Raw genomic sequence first — 14,616 nt, forward strand, 5'->3', positions numbered from 1 at the left:
CATGAAGTTCTATAAAAACATGGAGACTAATGAAAAATCCATTTGATATATTTTTTTTAACCATTACAACACATTTATTTGCAAAGTTTATAGTATGCTCTTATGTTATTTGCAAGGAACTAAGAGCATGATTATCCCAAGATGCTTAGGGATTGTTTAGCCATTTTTTATTAATAAAAAAGAAGAAAGAGAAGAGGAAGAAGAAGCATAAGTGCTTAATTAAGCACTAAAAGTGATGTTGCTTATACTGTACAAGAGGAAAAAAAAGCATCACATTGTGTTTTTGTCTAAGCACCCCAACCTAAGCAATTTAGGGATAATGATGCTCTTAGAGCATCAATAACGCAATTAGCTTGTAGAAGAGTGCTTTAAAAAACAATATAATAGTCGGTGGGTCCCACAGTGGGCCCCACAAAAACTGAACAACCCATGATTTTTTTTTTTGTTCTTGAAAAAAAAATAAAAAAAAAAATAAAAAAAAATAAAAATAATTAAGCACCCCTTTTTTAGCGTCGGGCGTTAATGATGCTCTAAATATGCTAGTTCTTATCACATTTTATCTAGCAGCATCTAAGCCTATAAGTAAGTCGTATTTCAACTATGAATATTAAACATTTTTGATATTCTTAAAAATGTAAGAGTGAATCCTTTGTTCTTTCAGAAGACTTTCAATGTCTTGGTGTGTCATATTAGAGAATCAGTTGGCTTTATCCAGCAGGGGCGGATCTACTTACGTATAAGGTGGGGCACGTACCCCATACAAAAATCGTGTAAAAAATTCTGAAAGTGTCACTTACTAACATTTTAAACTTTAAAGGTTTTTCACTAACACTTTTAACATTCAAAGTGACATTTGTATCATAAAAAATCTCCAAAGCAAAAAGTTGACCGGTTCAGCAGGTAATTTTTCAAAAATAATTATTTAATTAATAAAAAAATAAATAAATAAATAAAAAATCCATAAAATAAGTAAAAATCAAAACTTTTAATAAAAGTTACAAAAATTTAAAAATTTAAAAAAATTAAAATTTTAGAAAATTAAATAAATATTTTTAAAATTAAATAATTTTCTAAAATATTAATAAAATAAAAATAACTAAAAAATTAATAATAAGTAAGATTAAATTTAAATAGAGAAGAACTAAATAAAAAGTTAACAATTTTTTAAAAAAATGGAAAAGAGAAAATTCAAAATTCAAAATTTACTAGTGACGATGATGGTTTCTCACATAACCATTAATAATGACGATAATTGTCATATCTCCAATGATAGTTTCCAACATCATCGTTGAAAATGACAGAAAAATCTTTTTCAAACTTTTGAATTTTCATTTTTGAAATATATGAATTTTTATTTTTCTGTTATTAGTTTGATCTCATTTATTTTTGAATTTTAATTTTATAAATATTAATTAATTTCTGATTAATTTTCTAATTTTATGATTTTTATTTAATTTATAAGTTTTTATTAAATTTTATGATTTTTGTTTGATTTTCTGATTTTTATTTAATTTTTGATTATTTTACTAATAAAAATCAGAAACCATCATTGTCACTAGTGATGATATGATATATTTTGGAAAAAAATATTATAATTAAAAAAAACTATTTTGAATTTGAATTTTCTATATTTTTTCTAAAATTGAAATTTTTATTTAGTTATTTTCTATTTATTATTAAAATTTTAGTTATTTTTATTTTGTTAAAATTTCAGAAAATTATTTAATTTTATAAAATTTTATTTTTTATTATGTTTTTATTTTTGTGAATTTTATTAAAAGTTTCAATTTTTATTTATTATTTGAATTTATTTATTTATTTATTTTGTTTATTTTATTAATTAAATAATTTTTTTTTGAAAAATTACCCGCTAAACAGGTCAGCTTTTTACTTTGAGGGTTTTTTATGATACAAAAGTCACTTGAAGGTTAAAAGTGTCAGTGAAAAAACTTCAAGATTCAAGTAAGGACGTTTGATTGGGGTTTCATGTGCTTCAACAGGGCCGGTCATAGGCGATGCATAGTGAAACATTTGTAATAGACTCCCGAAATTTTTGAAAAAAAATTATATATACATAAACCCCAAAAATATATTTTTAGAGCTCTAAATTTTTTTTTACATAAACATTGCAATAGGTCTTCAAAATCTCAGAGCCGACCCTGTGCTCCAACCACATTAGTGTTTTCTGTGTCAATCAGATATATTCCGTTACCAGATTTTATAGAGATCTGATATAGTTTATGTATCATCCCCTGTAAGAACAAGATCATCCACACAAAACAATAAGAGTTCGCTCCACCTGAGTTTGTCTTCTTAGGGAATTGATAAGAGAGAATTATCCGAGACAGCAAGCATTAAACCAGCTCCTTATAGCCGTCCGTCCTAGAAATTTTGTTTGGTAATCTTCATGTTGATGATTGTGACAGCTTGTATAGGATAACTTTGGTTCCTATGGCTTTGAATGAGACCGTTCCATTGTAACTACTCGTGTAATAAAAATACCTTGGAAGTATGCTTTCAGCAACAACGTTCTGAGAAAGTTTTGTTTCCACCTTCAGAATGTTATGATGACGGATTTGCTCGTTCATTGATCCGCTGCTAACCTTAGGCTTCATGAAAGTAGCTCAGATACTTGTTCCATTATTTATCCTGCTGGCCCGAGTGATTCAGCTTATGAGTACACTAACTCGGTAAAATTTGAGCACAGGCTCCATTCCAAGGAGCCTAACTAAAACCATAACAAGTTCGATCTAAGCCTCAATCAAATAGATATAACCTACACTATATAATCTTAGAAAAGTTAATGGTTGTGCAGACCAATACACAACCTAAAGATAATCAAAACACCTAAAAACGAAGAGAGAAAGGAAATTTCAAACTCATTAAGCACCGTTGCAATTTCTACTGCTATTTACAAAACAGTTTAAAATGGAATAAAAGGCATAACTCATTACTAAAGTAAATAAAAGAAAAAGAGTATTTTCTCTGTTGAGCATCTTCTCTCATCGGAACAACATTTTAAGCTCCTCAAGTCTGGCCGACCGGACTTCTTCGTCAGTCAAAGCTCCAGCAATCATCCGCTGCTTCCTCGCCTGAACTTGCTGCATCCGTTCCTCTACTGTATCCTGCACACAATCATCCAATGACAAACCATGTAAGTTAAGAGTTGGATTACTAGACAAGAAAGTGGAGTGGTGTGTACCTTGACAATGAATCTTCTGACGCATACAGTTCTTTTCTGCCCTATGCGATGAATTCTCATGATTGCTTGCTCTTCCACCGCCGGATTCCACCATGGATCCTTAAGTGTTTCAAGAAACAAAATAAATGTCATTATTTCTTCATAGTCAAGAAGAATTTAAACCCAAGCTTGAAGAGACATAGTACCATTAAGAAGACGTTTGAAGCTGCGGTCAGATTCAGACCAACTCCTCCAGCTTTCAGAGACATCAGTAGAACCTGTGGAAGGATTAAAGATTTTTAAGATCTCTGTTCCACTCAGACGGTGTTTGATAGAAACGATTGATCTACTTACTGTTTTCTGTTTGGTTTCATTGAACTCTTTTAAGACCTTTTCTCTCGCCTTCTGTGCAAGCTTTCCATCGAATCTAAGAAACTCAATTCCTCTTTTTCTCAAAGGAATCTCCAGGAGATCCAAAAACGAAGTCCACTGGCTAAACACAATGCTCTTTTCCCCCGTACCAGACATCCGAATCTTCTCTAAGCATTTTATAAGCTCCGAGACCTTTGAGGACTCCTTCCAGTTCTTTACAACATCAACACGGAATATACTCTCAGTTGGGCATGAGATGAGCTCACTTTTCTTCAGTACTGTCCTGCAGATTGGGCATAGACCACAAGAAGTAGAGCGCCAGCTAGTAAGGAGGCATTCACGGCACATTCTGTGAGCACAAGGTGTGAGAATGGGATCATCTGCAGACTCCAAACATATTGGGCACTCTTTGCTGTTGCCATCACGTATGTCTTGGATAACTTCTTCGACGTATGCCCGAGAGGGAGCTCTTTGAGAAACTGAGTCAGGATTGTTGTCAAGAAATCTCCTTGCCAGGCTGTCTAAGTCAGCGTATTGTTGTGAATCTGCCCGGCTGCAATTTTTTTTCAGAATGTATTAGAATCCACTTCCAAGGAATAACTAAGGTGTTATCGTCTAACTACAAAAGTACCTCATAACTAGAAAAGGGTGGTTGCAACATTGGCGTAGACGGAGGAGGAGCTCGAGGATGTTTGCATAGTTGTGAAGAACTCTTCCTTGTGCCACAAACTGGTCAAACTGGACCTGTTTCCAAAAGAAGAAAGAAGGTTATGCATTTATCAAGACATTATCAATCTTGAAACAGATTATTATGATTAAGCTTTTATTGTGCTTGAAGCCTGGAACTATAACACCTACTTTAGATCTCTTGAAAAGGGCTGTATAGAAGTCACGTTCTGCTTCAGATTGTTCACATTCAATCACTTTGACATCGGTCGGAGGAAGTTCAAGAATTAGACTGAAAGTTTACAGAAAAAAAAGTAGAGGAGCGTTTAGCATAGAACAAGCAAAAGAAAAGGCAATAAAAAAAAAAAAGATTGTAGCAGTGAAAAAAACATCTACCTTCCTTCTTTGTCCCTCGTCTCCTTTGTTCTTCTCAGCATCAATGGCCTCAAAATCGCCTTGATCAGCTTTAGTCCTCGTGGATCACCATTTTCATAAGGCTTCTGAATCAACTTATTCCACCTGTGTATATACATACACACAGACATTAAATTGTAAGTTATATAGTAAAAGATAGTCCGATTTCAGATGATAATTTATCATACCAAGCCCAGTTGCACCATGGTTCGACATGAAGGAAGCAAAGAAGACTGTAAAGATCTTCAAGCTTGTTCTGCATTGAAGAAGTATAGATAGAGCCAGTAAGTATCAAAAGAGTATACGCTCAGATAATCTATATTCACAAGTTGCTTTTAGTATCTTACTTGTAAAGGAGTCCCTGTCAGACACCATCTGCAGTGGGAAGACAACTCAAATGTAGCTTTAGCAGCTTGTGTTTTCCATGATTTGATCGTGTGAGCTTCATCAAGAACAATCCTGAACCAATCAATTCTGTGGAAAATACTGTTCGTCTTATCCTGCATATCATGATTCTCAGAATTTGAGTTCAACTAAACTGATAGGAAAGAACACACTTTTGGGACTGAAGTGATGCATGAAAACTTTCTTACCTGCTTGTAAGCCGAGGTTAAGACACCATAAGTTGTCAAGACCACATCATGACTCGCTATAGCTTTCGCGTCCTGTGTCCTATCCCCTCCATAGTAAGACAACACAGACACTGTGTCAGGCTTCGAGTGAGTCTCAAGCTCATCCTGCAGTTAAGTATAAAATCTTTGAGACTTTTCTGAACTTTTTTTAAAATAAAAACTTTAAGAAGAAACAGCGATTTCAAAGCAAAAATACCTTCCATTGGCTTAACAATGCCATGGGACAAATAATAAGAGTGCCTCCTTTTGCTTTCACACATGTTAGTGCTTTATGACTCTCCTTCCCCTTAGGTTTATTTCCATTAACATCTGTCGCCAAGTCATCTTCATTTTCTGGATTACCTCTGCCTGGCCGTGCAAGTATTAGTGCAATTGTCATCACAGTTTTTCCAAGTCCCATGGCATCTGCCAATATCTGCAAAAAAAAAATTGTAACATAAATCAAAACCACAAACAGATAATATTGGCCAATCCATGCCAGTAGAGAGACAGACATGTGTTAAAATGAAGATTAAGCGTGTTCAAGAAACGTACTCCGCCTCTTGCCATTTGTGTAGCTGTTGGAAACTGGATTGTTGCTTCACCGCTGAAGATGTTCACATAAATTGAAGGTGCCCTCCTGAATATAATCACATACAAGAAGGCTCGTTATAATAAATAAAAAACTCCCAGGAAGCTCGTTATAAACATTTGAGATAGTACATACTCGTCACAGATTCGATAAGCCTCCCAGCAAGGATGGAGAGTTTCAGCTGCTTTATCAACATCAATTCCTTTTTCAGATTCTGACATCCAGTAGAGTGCTTGTTTCTGGTATGGTCTCAGGTTACACGTGAGTGTACTTGGAGCTTCCATTTCCTATAACATTGCCAAGAAGAGAAGATATTACTAAATTTAGTTTGCTTTTTTAAGGTCAAGAAAATATTTTTATAAAATATTCCACAACCTCCAGGTTATATGAATCTGCAGCGCCAACGACCCGATTCATATATGAATCAGGAGCATCTTCTTCATCTTTGTCCTGTTCCAGATACAGCGGAGCACCTTTTCTTCTTTTCGCTATGGCCAACAATGCTGCTCTTTCGTCAGAGTCATTCTGACCAATGAAAGCAAAACGTACTAAGTTTCCACCAAATAAAACTGATAACGTATAAGTACATTATATGAGTTTCATAGAGTAAATGAAGAGGAAGACATACCTCCAAGTTCAGGGAGCGTTTGCGAGAGTCAAGTTCCTGAGGAGTAAACTCAGCCTGATTGAAGATACACAAAATGAGAAACAGACGTGTGATGGACTAGAAACCAAAAAAAAAAAAAAAAGGTATTGGAAGATGAAAGTGTGGTAGGTGCCTTTTGGTAAGGTTTGATAGTCAAGTGTCTGAAAAGCTGCAGCAGAGGATGAAGCGTGGACTCTATGTTCGGGGAAGAACCAATCCTCCAAGTGGATTTGCTAACATCAGTGAATATGGAGCTGTGAATGTAGAAACTGCCATCCAAAAGCCATATAAGTTTCCAACAAATAAAAAAAAACAAGCAATCAAAGAAAACAGACGAAAAAGATCATTACCTGACATAAAGCATAATATCTTGCATCATTTGTAGAAAGGGTGGCGCTGCAACACATCTGCCTAGCATTTTGACTTTACCAGATCTCAAAAGGCTGACAGCCCAGTTTGACCATTCCATTGGAAGCCTACCAATCTAGAAACATGCAAATCAAATAATTAGTCTCTTCAGTTAAAGTTTCTCAAATCAAACCGAAACAAAAGTAGCTAAAATTTGAAGAATCAGGAACACAAGTATTAACAAATCTCTTTGCAGTGAAGGGGGATTTACCTCTCCACATCTTTTGGTAGAGAAACGAACAATGTTTGGAACTTTCCAATTGACAGTAGAGGGAAATGCGAAATTGACAACTTCGTTATCTTCCAGTCTCCTTCCTTTACTAGTGGAAGTAGCAGTGACAAGAGACCTACCAACCAAGTACCAGTCTTTCTCCACCGGGAAATCACCATCTTCCACTTTCACCTTCCCTTGTGTATTATTTACCTTCTTCACATACACAGGTTTCTGGTCTCTCACTTGCAGACTCAAACTCAAAGCACCCACCTTTGTTCCCTCAACCTGCTCCATCTTCACATGAGCTGATGATACATCTTCATGCTTTAGAGAATCAGATTCTACATCAATAACTTCAGGGGTATCCAAACTCTCAGCCTTCGGTCGGATAACTTGAAGTGGCGTCGGCGCCAAGATGAGAGCAGTTGGTATAATAGATTGCTCTGTCTCCAAATTCTCAGGTTCTTGTTTGACTTCAACAGTAACACAATCGCTGAGAGAGCCTCTTGAAAGTGCTATAGAATCAACAATCATTTCTTCTTCTTCTTGAGCAAGAGCAACCACCACAGGCTTTTCTAGATTATCATCAATCACCATTTCTTCTCCTCGATTCTCAAAATCCAAATCAGGTTCCTCCTTAACATTGAACTCTAAACCCGCCGCCCTAAACGATTCAGATTCTACACCACCGTTACTCACACCGTCAAAAAGAGTAACAGAACCGTCACCGGTTACCTCGTCTTTCACTGGCATAGCTTCCGAATTGGATCCGCCGCCATTGTCCAGTTGAGAAGAGATTCGGACTCCAGTGGATGTCCTGAACACCACATAGGATTCATCGGGAGTCTCTGCAACGATCTTACAGTCGTCTGAACTTGAAACAGCTTCTTCGTGTTCGGTTCTCCGCATCTCCATGTCGTCCATTTGATCAAACGCGAGTACAGATGAAGAATAGAGAAGGTAGTGGTGAGAGTGGAGGGAGGCTTAGGGTTTGTTTAAATAAGGTCTCTTCGTGTTCCATTTTGGCGCGAATTCAAGCGGATTAGTTTGGGTAATTAAAGACTTCGCGGGGTATTTTTTTGGAGCCAAAATTACTGTCAATCTCTTGCTGTTAATTACATCAAATCTTCTTATCATTAGAACAAAATATTTTTGATCCTCCTTCTGATTCCCGGGATATTTATGATATAGCAGTTATTTCCTTTAATCTCGCCGTTCATTTATCAAATTTAACTTTTATGACCAATAATTTTATTTGAAAGATTTTGGTTTTGATATACTTTAAATATTTTATAAACTTTACTGGCATCAAAAGCTTTAAAAGATATGATTATTCTAAGGATCTATTCTTTATGCAAATGAATAAAATATATCGGATAGTTTAAAACAGTAAAATCCCTAAAAGAAAAAGAGATTTTAATCTTTCAATGATATTTTAAAAATGAGATTTTAAACCATACAATCTCCTAAACTATATTTGACCCGCCTAAAATTGATGACATATATTATAGATTAATATGACATGGACAATTATATTTAATGTTAATTTATATTTTATATTTTTGGTAAACTTTTTAAAATATGATAATAACACATATATTACATTTATTTCTGATTTATATTTTTGGACTTTTAAAATATGGTAATAACTTATAAATCATCATTAAAATAAATATATTCAGTTATGGCATTTCAAATTTGAAATATCATTTAAATTAAAAATATTTCAAAAATATATACATATTTTTAGAAAATTATAAAAATTAAATAATAAAATTAAATTAAATCGTAAAATCATTAGTTTCTTATATATATATATATATATATACAGATTTTATAAATATTTTTTAATTTTAATTTTTGACAATTATAAAATTTTACATGCCCTAAATTATATTTGAGAAGTGATTTTACCACATGTCTTCTTTACAATCATTTTCACAAAAATAATATGACATTGCTACTAAAATTGATGACATGTCTTATAGATTGATATGACATGGACAATTATATTTAATGTTAATTTATATTTTGATAATTTTTTAAAATATAGTAATAACTCATATATTACATTTATTGTCGATTTATATTTTTGGACTTTTTAAAAATATCGTAATAACTCATAAATCATCATTAAAATAAATATATTCAATTATGGAATTTCAAATTTCGAAATATTATTTAAATTAACAATATTTCAAAAATATATACATATTTTTAGAAAATTATAAAAATTAAATCATAAAATCAAATTAAATCGTAAGATCATTAGTTTCTTATATATATCTACAGATTTTATAAATATTGTTAAATTTTAACTTTTGACAATTATGAAATTTTACATATTTATTTTATATATTTAATCAAATATAGTCTAGGGCATGTAAAATTTCATAATTGTCAAAAAATAAAATTAAAAAATATTTATAAAATCTGTAGATATATATATATATATAAGAAACTAATGATTTTACGATTTAATTTGATTTTATTATTTAATTTTTATAATTTTCTAAAAATATGTATATATTTTTGAAATATTTTTAATTTAAATTATATTTCGAAATTTGAAATGTCATAACTGAATATATTTATTTTAATGATGATTTATGAGTTATTACCATATTTTAAAAAGTCCAAAAATATAAATCAGAAATAAATGTAATATATGAGTTATTATCATATTTTAAAAAGTTTACCAAAAATATAAAATATAAATTAACATTAAATATAATTGTCCATGTCAATTATGCTAGAGATTAAATATAATTGTCCATGCTTAAGAACAATCGAACGAGAGAGAGAGAGAGATTTTACATGCCCTAGATTATATTTGATTTTACCACATGTCTTCTCTACAATCATTTTCACAAAAATAATATGACATTGCTACTAAAATGATGACATGTCTTATAGATTAATATGACATGGACAATTATATTTAATGTTAATTTATACTTTTGATAAAAAATTTAAAATATAGTAATAACTCATATATTACATTTATTGTCGATTTATATTTTTGGACTTTTTAAAAATATCGTAATAACTCATAAATCATCATTAAAATAAATATATTCAATTTATGGCATTTCAAATTTCGAAATATTATTTAAATCAACAATATTTCAAAAATATATACATATTTTTAGAAAATTATAAAAATTAAATCATAAATAAAATTAAATCGTAAGATCATTAGTTTCTTATATATGTCTACAGATTTTATAAATATTGTTAAATTTTAACTTTTGACAATTATGAAATTTTACATATTTATTTTATATATTTAATCAAATATAGTCTAGGGCATGTAAAATTTCATAATTGTCAAAAAAATAAAATCAAAAATATTTATAAAATCTGTAGATATACATATATATATATATAGAAACTAATGATTTTACGATTTAATTTTATTTTATTATTTAATTTTTATAATTTTATAAAAATATGTATATATTTTTGAAATATTTTTAATTTAAATGATATTTCAAAATTTGAAAATGCCATAACTGAATATATTTATTTTAATGATGATTTATAAGTTATTACCATATTTTAAAAAGTCCAAAAATATAAATCAGAAATAAATGTAATATATGAGTTATTATCATATTTTAAAAAGTTTACCACAAATATAAAATATAAATTAACATTAAATATAATTGTCCATGTCATATTAATATATAAGATATGCCATCAATTTTAGGCGGGTCAAATATAGTTTAGGAGATTGTATGGTTTAAAATCTCATTTTTAAAATATCATTGAAATATTAAAATCTCTTTTTCTTTTAGGGATTTTACTGTTTTAAACTATCCGATATATTTTATTCATTTGCATAAAGAATAGATCCTTAGAATAATCATATCTTTTAAAGCTTTTGATGCCAGTAAAGTTTATATACATATTAACATTAAACTAGACCATGACCCGCCCGACCGGGCGGGTGTTTATTTAATTTTTTAATTTTTGATTTACACTAAATGATGTATTTGTTAATAGTTACTTGTGATACATTCAGAGGCGTACCTACTATAGAATTAGGGGGTTCAGTTGACACATGTTTAATTATGAAATAATTGGTTTTGCATAGGAAGCCAAAAAGAATCAGCAGCTAAAATGGTATTAGTGTATGTATTGACACACCTAAATCTGGGTTCACATCTCTAAATTATACTTTTGTTATCATATTTTTAAAATTTTATATATCATGACACATGTAAAAAAAATTGATGGGTCCGCCATTGGATACATTGAGTTCTTTTTGAATTTTAAAAAAACAATCAAATCTGTGAAAATATTGTTTATTATAAAGAAAGCTTAAAGTGAACAATGATAGATTATATATGAAATATATAAATCAATTTAGTTAATTTGAAATACATTAAAATAATTGACTTTGAATCATATATAAATCAATTTAATCGGCTCATTGTTATTACATTTTTTGTTAGGGCCATAGTGTTTTAGATCAAATTAAGTTGGTCTAGTGGCTCATGACTCTCCTCTCTTATTCTAACCGACAATTTTGTTTTGTAACCGTTCGGTGTTTAGAAAAAAATTGTGAAGAATGAAAAAAATAAATATATCGACTTTTGGTGTTCTCCCATGGCGATGACGATTTCAAAACTCATTAATCGAGGGTCTAATGTTTGATATTTGTGAATCTAGTGTTTTTTCTTTACGAATCAAGGTATGGAGTAATTCAATCTCTTTTGAAATAATTGGTTTATTACACCTAGTTAATTAATAAATGTCATAACATTTATAAAGCAAATCAATTGTTTCCTAAAAATAATGTAGTTAGCAAGAATATAGGAAATTGCCTCATTCTTAACTTACTTAATCTTATATTTAATATTGAGTACTCTGCAAGTTCAGTTAAACAGATTTTACTGGGAAGAAAATATAGATAATTTATTCATACAATAATTTTTTAGATTTATTGAGACCTAACTCTATGTGAGGTGAATAAACATTGGTTTAGATGAAAAGGGCAATTCAATTTTATCTTGAAATTATTTTAATAGAGAATGGAAGTTAAATTTTATTTTACGACAATAAATAATTTCGAACTTAATCCTAAATTTTTTTTGATAACAAATAAATAATTTCGAAATTTATTTAATACAAGAGAAGTTAAATTTTGTTTTAGGACAACACATTTAACTAAACTGAAAAAAACAAACATTAAAATAGAGACTATCTATAAATAAAGAAAGTGATAAAGACACATTTAATAAACTGGTTAAGAGAAGCATTTTTTTAAGAATGTTATTAATAGGGTCAGTGGCATGTAAGTGTAATTAACATTGAAAATTCAGGGGCATTTCTTAAGTGTACTTCTCTTTTAATAATATATATATAATTGTCCATGTTAATTATCAATAACTATACTTTTATATTTAATGTTAATTTACTATTTTATTGACATGGTATAATTAAATGTCCATATGTTAACATTAAATATAATTGTCCATGCTTACGGGGATCAATAACTATACTTTTCCTTCTTTCTTTTTATCATTCAATCTTCTAAATTTATCGCAGTCAAACTGGATTCTCCGAAGGCAAATCCGATTGATGCTTTTAATCTTTTCTTCTTTTACAAACTTACAATAACAGTATAACACTATCAACACATCGTTCTCGAAGACAGCTCATTCAACAAGTTACGTTGACAATAAACACACACTGTTATTAAATGGGTCCCGCTGGAACTTATCGTCACTGATGTATCTTGTCTTTAACTGAATCCTTCATACACCATTTTCTTCTTCTTCCTCTTCTCCGACCTTTAGTGATAAGCCGATAATTAACTTCCACCGAAACTAAAACCTTTAAATCCTAAAAACACACAATCATGACAGAAACAACAGAAAAAGTCGACCTACCAGCTTCGGTCTCAACGACATCAGGAGTGAAAGGACTCGTTGACGCCAAAATAACAGAAGTCCCCCGGAGCTTTCGTTACCCTTCTTCAACTTTGTCCAACAACAGACCTTCTGAAATCTCGGGCTTAAACCTCACCGTCCCGATCATCGATCTTGGAGAAATCAACAACAACAACACGTCAGCAAGAAACGCCGTCGTTTCAAAGATCAAAGACGCAGGTGAGAAGTGGGGTTTTTTCCAAGTGATCAACCATGGTATTCCTTTAACTCTTCTTGAAGATATCAAACAAGGAGTTCGAAGATTTCACGAGGAAGATCCCGAGGTGAAGAAAAATTACTTTCCCACTGATTCCAACAAGAAGTTTGTTTACAGTAACAGCTTTGAAGATCCTTATAAATCAACTCCTTTGAATTGGAGAGACTCTTTCACTTGTTTCCTTGCTCCAGATCCTCCAAACCCTGAAGAGATCCCTGTAGCTTGCAGGTCAAGCTTTTGGGCAAATTGTAGTTTCTTCTATATAAGTGATATGATTCCTATGTTTTATGTTTAAATGATGAAATGATATTAGGGATGCTGTGATGGACTATTCGAAGCATGTAATGGAGTTAGGAACGTTACTCTTCCAACTTCTCTCGGAAGCTTTAGGTTTAGACTCAGATATACTCAAGAGGATGGATTGTCTCAAAGGTTTGTTTATGCTCTGCCATTACTACCCACCTTGCCCACAACCTGACCTAACTTTGGGAATAAATAAACACACCGACAACTCTTTCCTTACGCTTCTTCTTCAAGACCAAATCGGTGGTCTCCAAGTTCTTCATAAAGATTATTGGGTCGATGTAACCCCTGTTCATGGAGCTATTGTTGTCAATATGGGTGATTTCATGCAGGCAAGTCCGTCAATCGATGCTTTCTTCTTAAAGAGCGAGAAGAATATTATTGTGACATTTTTTTTTTTGCAGCTGATAACGAATGATAAGTTCTTGAGTGTGGAACATAGGGTACGTACGAACATAGATGGACCACGGATTTCAGTTGCATGTTTCTTTAGCTCGAGTCTGTTTCCAAATGCCACGGTTTATGGACCGATCAAAGAGCTTTTGTCTGATGAAAGTCCTGCAAAGTACAGAGGTATCACCATACCAGAGTATACTTCAGGTTACCTTGCCAGCGGCTTCGATGGGAAATCACATTTGTCTAAATATAGGATATGAAAAAGAGAAAGACTTGTCCTATTGATATATGTGTGTGCCTTTGCACCTGAAACAATGTAACAAAGAGACGATATTTTAAGTAAAACGATTCACACTTGATTTATTTGTTTAGTTGTACAGCTAATGCGGGTGTACTGGTCCTATTTTTGTCACCGTTGTGAATGCAGATTGGACGAAAGTAGTATATATAAAATTGCATGTGTTTAGGTAAGAGTTGTTGAACTAATTAGGTTTTGGGGCTATTTGCTTTTTAAATTTAGTTGATCTGACCAGCTTCAGTTCTAGAAGGAGCAAACAGAAGTGCCTGACTTAATGATTTTGCGCATTATAATGTCTGATATGTTTATCTGAGCAGGTGTGACTGAGTTTATTTTCTTGGAAGATCTTAAACATTTGG

General features: G+C 31.6%; 2 protein-coding genes across 2 annotated transcripts; one reads left to right on the forward strand and one right to left on the reverse strand.

Annotated features, from left to right (window-relative positions):
• Nucleotides 1–2,862: 2,862 nt before the first annotated feature.
• LOC108850533 (DNA repair protein RAD5B) lies at nucleotides 2,863–8,052 on the reverse strand. Its single transcript, XM_018624050.2, has 18 exons — nucleotides 7,102–8,052; nucleotides 6,833–6,966; nucleotides 6,616–6,751; nucleotides 6,465–6,518; nucleotides 6,212–6,361; nucleotides 5,972–6,123; nucleotides 5,800–5,884; nucleotides 5,462–5,680; nucleotides 5,227–5,370; nucleotides 4,981–5,133; nucleotides 4,822–4,889; nucleotides 4,616–4,738; nucleotides 4,412–4,511; nucleotides 4,185–4,297; nucleotides 3,536–4,106; nucleotides 3,388–3,459; nucleotides 3,203–3,301; nucleotides 2,863–3,125 (listed from the first exon to the last, which is right to left on the reverse strand). The coding sequence occupies exons 1-18, from the start codon at nucleotides 8,026–8,028 to the stop codon at nucleotides 3,003–3,005; spliced, it is 3,423 nt and encodes a 1,140-aa protein (XP_018479552.2). The 5' UTR covers nucleotides 8,029–8,052; the 3' UTR covers nucleotides 2,863–3,002.
• A 4,807-nt stretch (nucleotides 8,053–12,859) lies between these two features.
• LOC108848631 (1-aminocyclopropane-1-carboxylate oxidase homolog 10) lies at nucleotides 12,860–14,322 on the forward strand. The gene is made up of 3 exons (XM_018622042.2): nucleotides 12,860–13,488; nucleotides 13,574–13,895; nucleotides 13,968–14,322. The coding sequence occupies exons 1-3, from the start codon at nucleotides 12,974–12,976 to the stop codon at nucleotides 14,217–14,219; spliced, it is 1,089 nt and encodes a 362-aa protein (XP_018477544.2). The 5' UTR covers nucleotides 12,860–12,973; the 3' UTR covers nucleotides 14,220–14,322.
• Nucleotides 14,323–14,616: the final 294 nt, after the last annotated feature.

Source organism: Raphanus sativus, chromosome 4 (genome assembly GCF_000801105.2).
Source record: "Raphanus sativus cultivar WK10039 chromosome 4, ASM80110v3, whole genome shotgun sequence".
In the NCBI taxonomy this organism is placed as follows: Eukaryota; Viridiplantae; Streptophyta; class Magnoliopsida; order Brassicales; family Brassicaceae; genus Raphanus; species Raphanus sativus.

Coding starts and splice junctions, on each gene's coding strand:
- LOC108848631 (XM_018622042.2), top strand. CDS start 12,974: ATGACAGAAACAACAGAAAAAGTCGACCTACCAGCTTCGGTCTCAACG. Junction 13,489..13,573: donor GAGATCCCTGTAGCTTGCAG/GTCAAGCTTTTG, acceptor AAATGATATTAG/GGATGCTGTGATGGACTATT. Junction 13,896..13,967: donor ATATGGGTGATTTCATGCAG/GCAAGTCCGTCA, acceptor TTTTTTTTGCAG/CTGATAACGAATGATAAGTT.
- LOC108850533 (XM_018624050.2), bottom strand. CDS start 8,028: ATGGACGACATGGAGATGCGGAGAACCGAACACGAAGAAGCTGTTTCA. Junction 6,752..6,832: donor GATATTATGCTTTATGTCAG/GTAATGATCTTT, acceptor TTTGGATGGCAG/TTTCTACATTCACAGCTCCA. Junction 5,371..5,461: donor CATTGTTAAGCCAATGGAAG/GTATTTTTGCTT, acceptor ACTTAACTGCAG/GATGAGCTTGAGACTCACTC.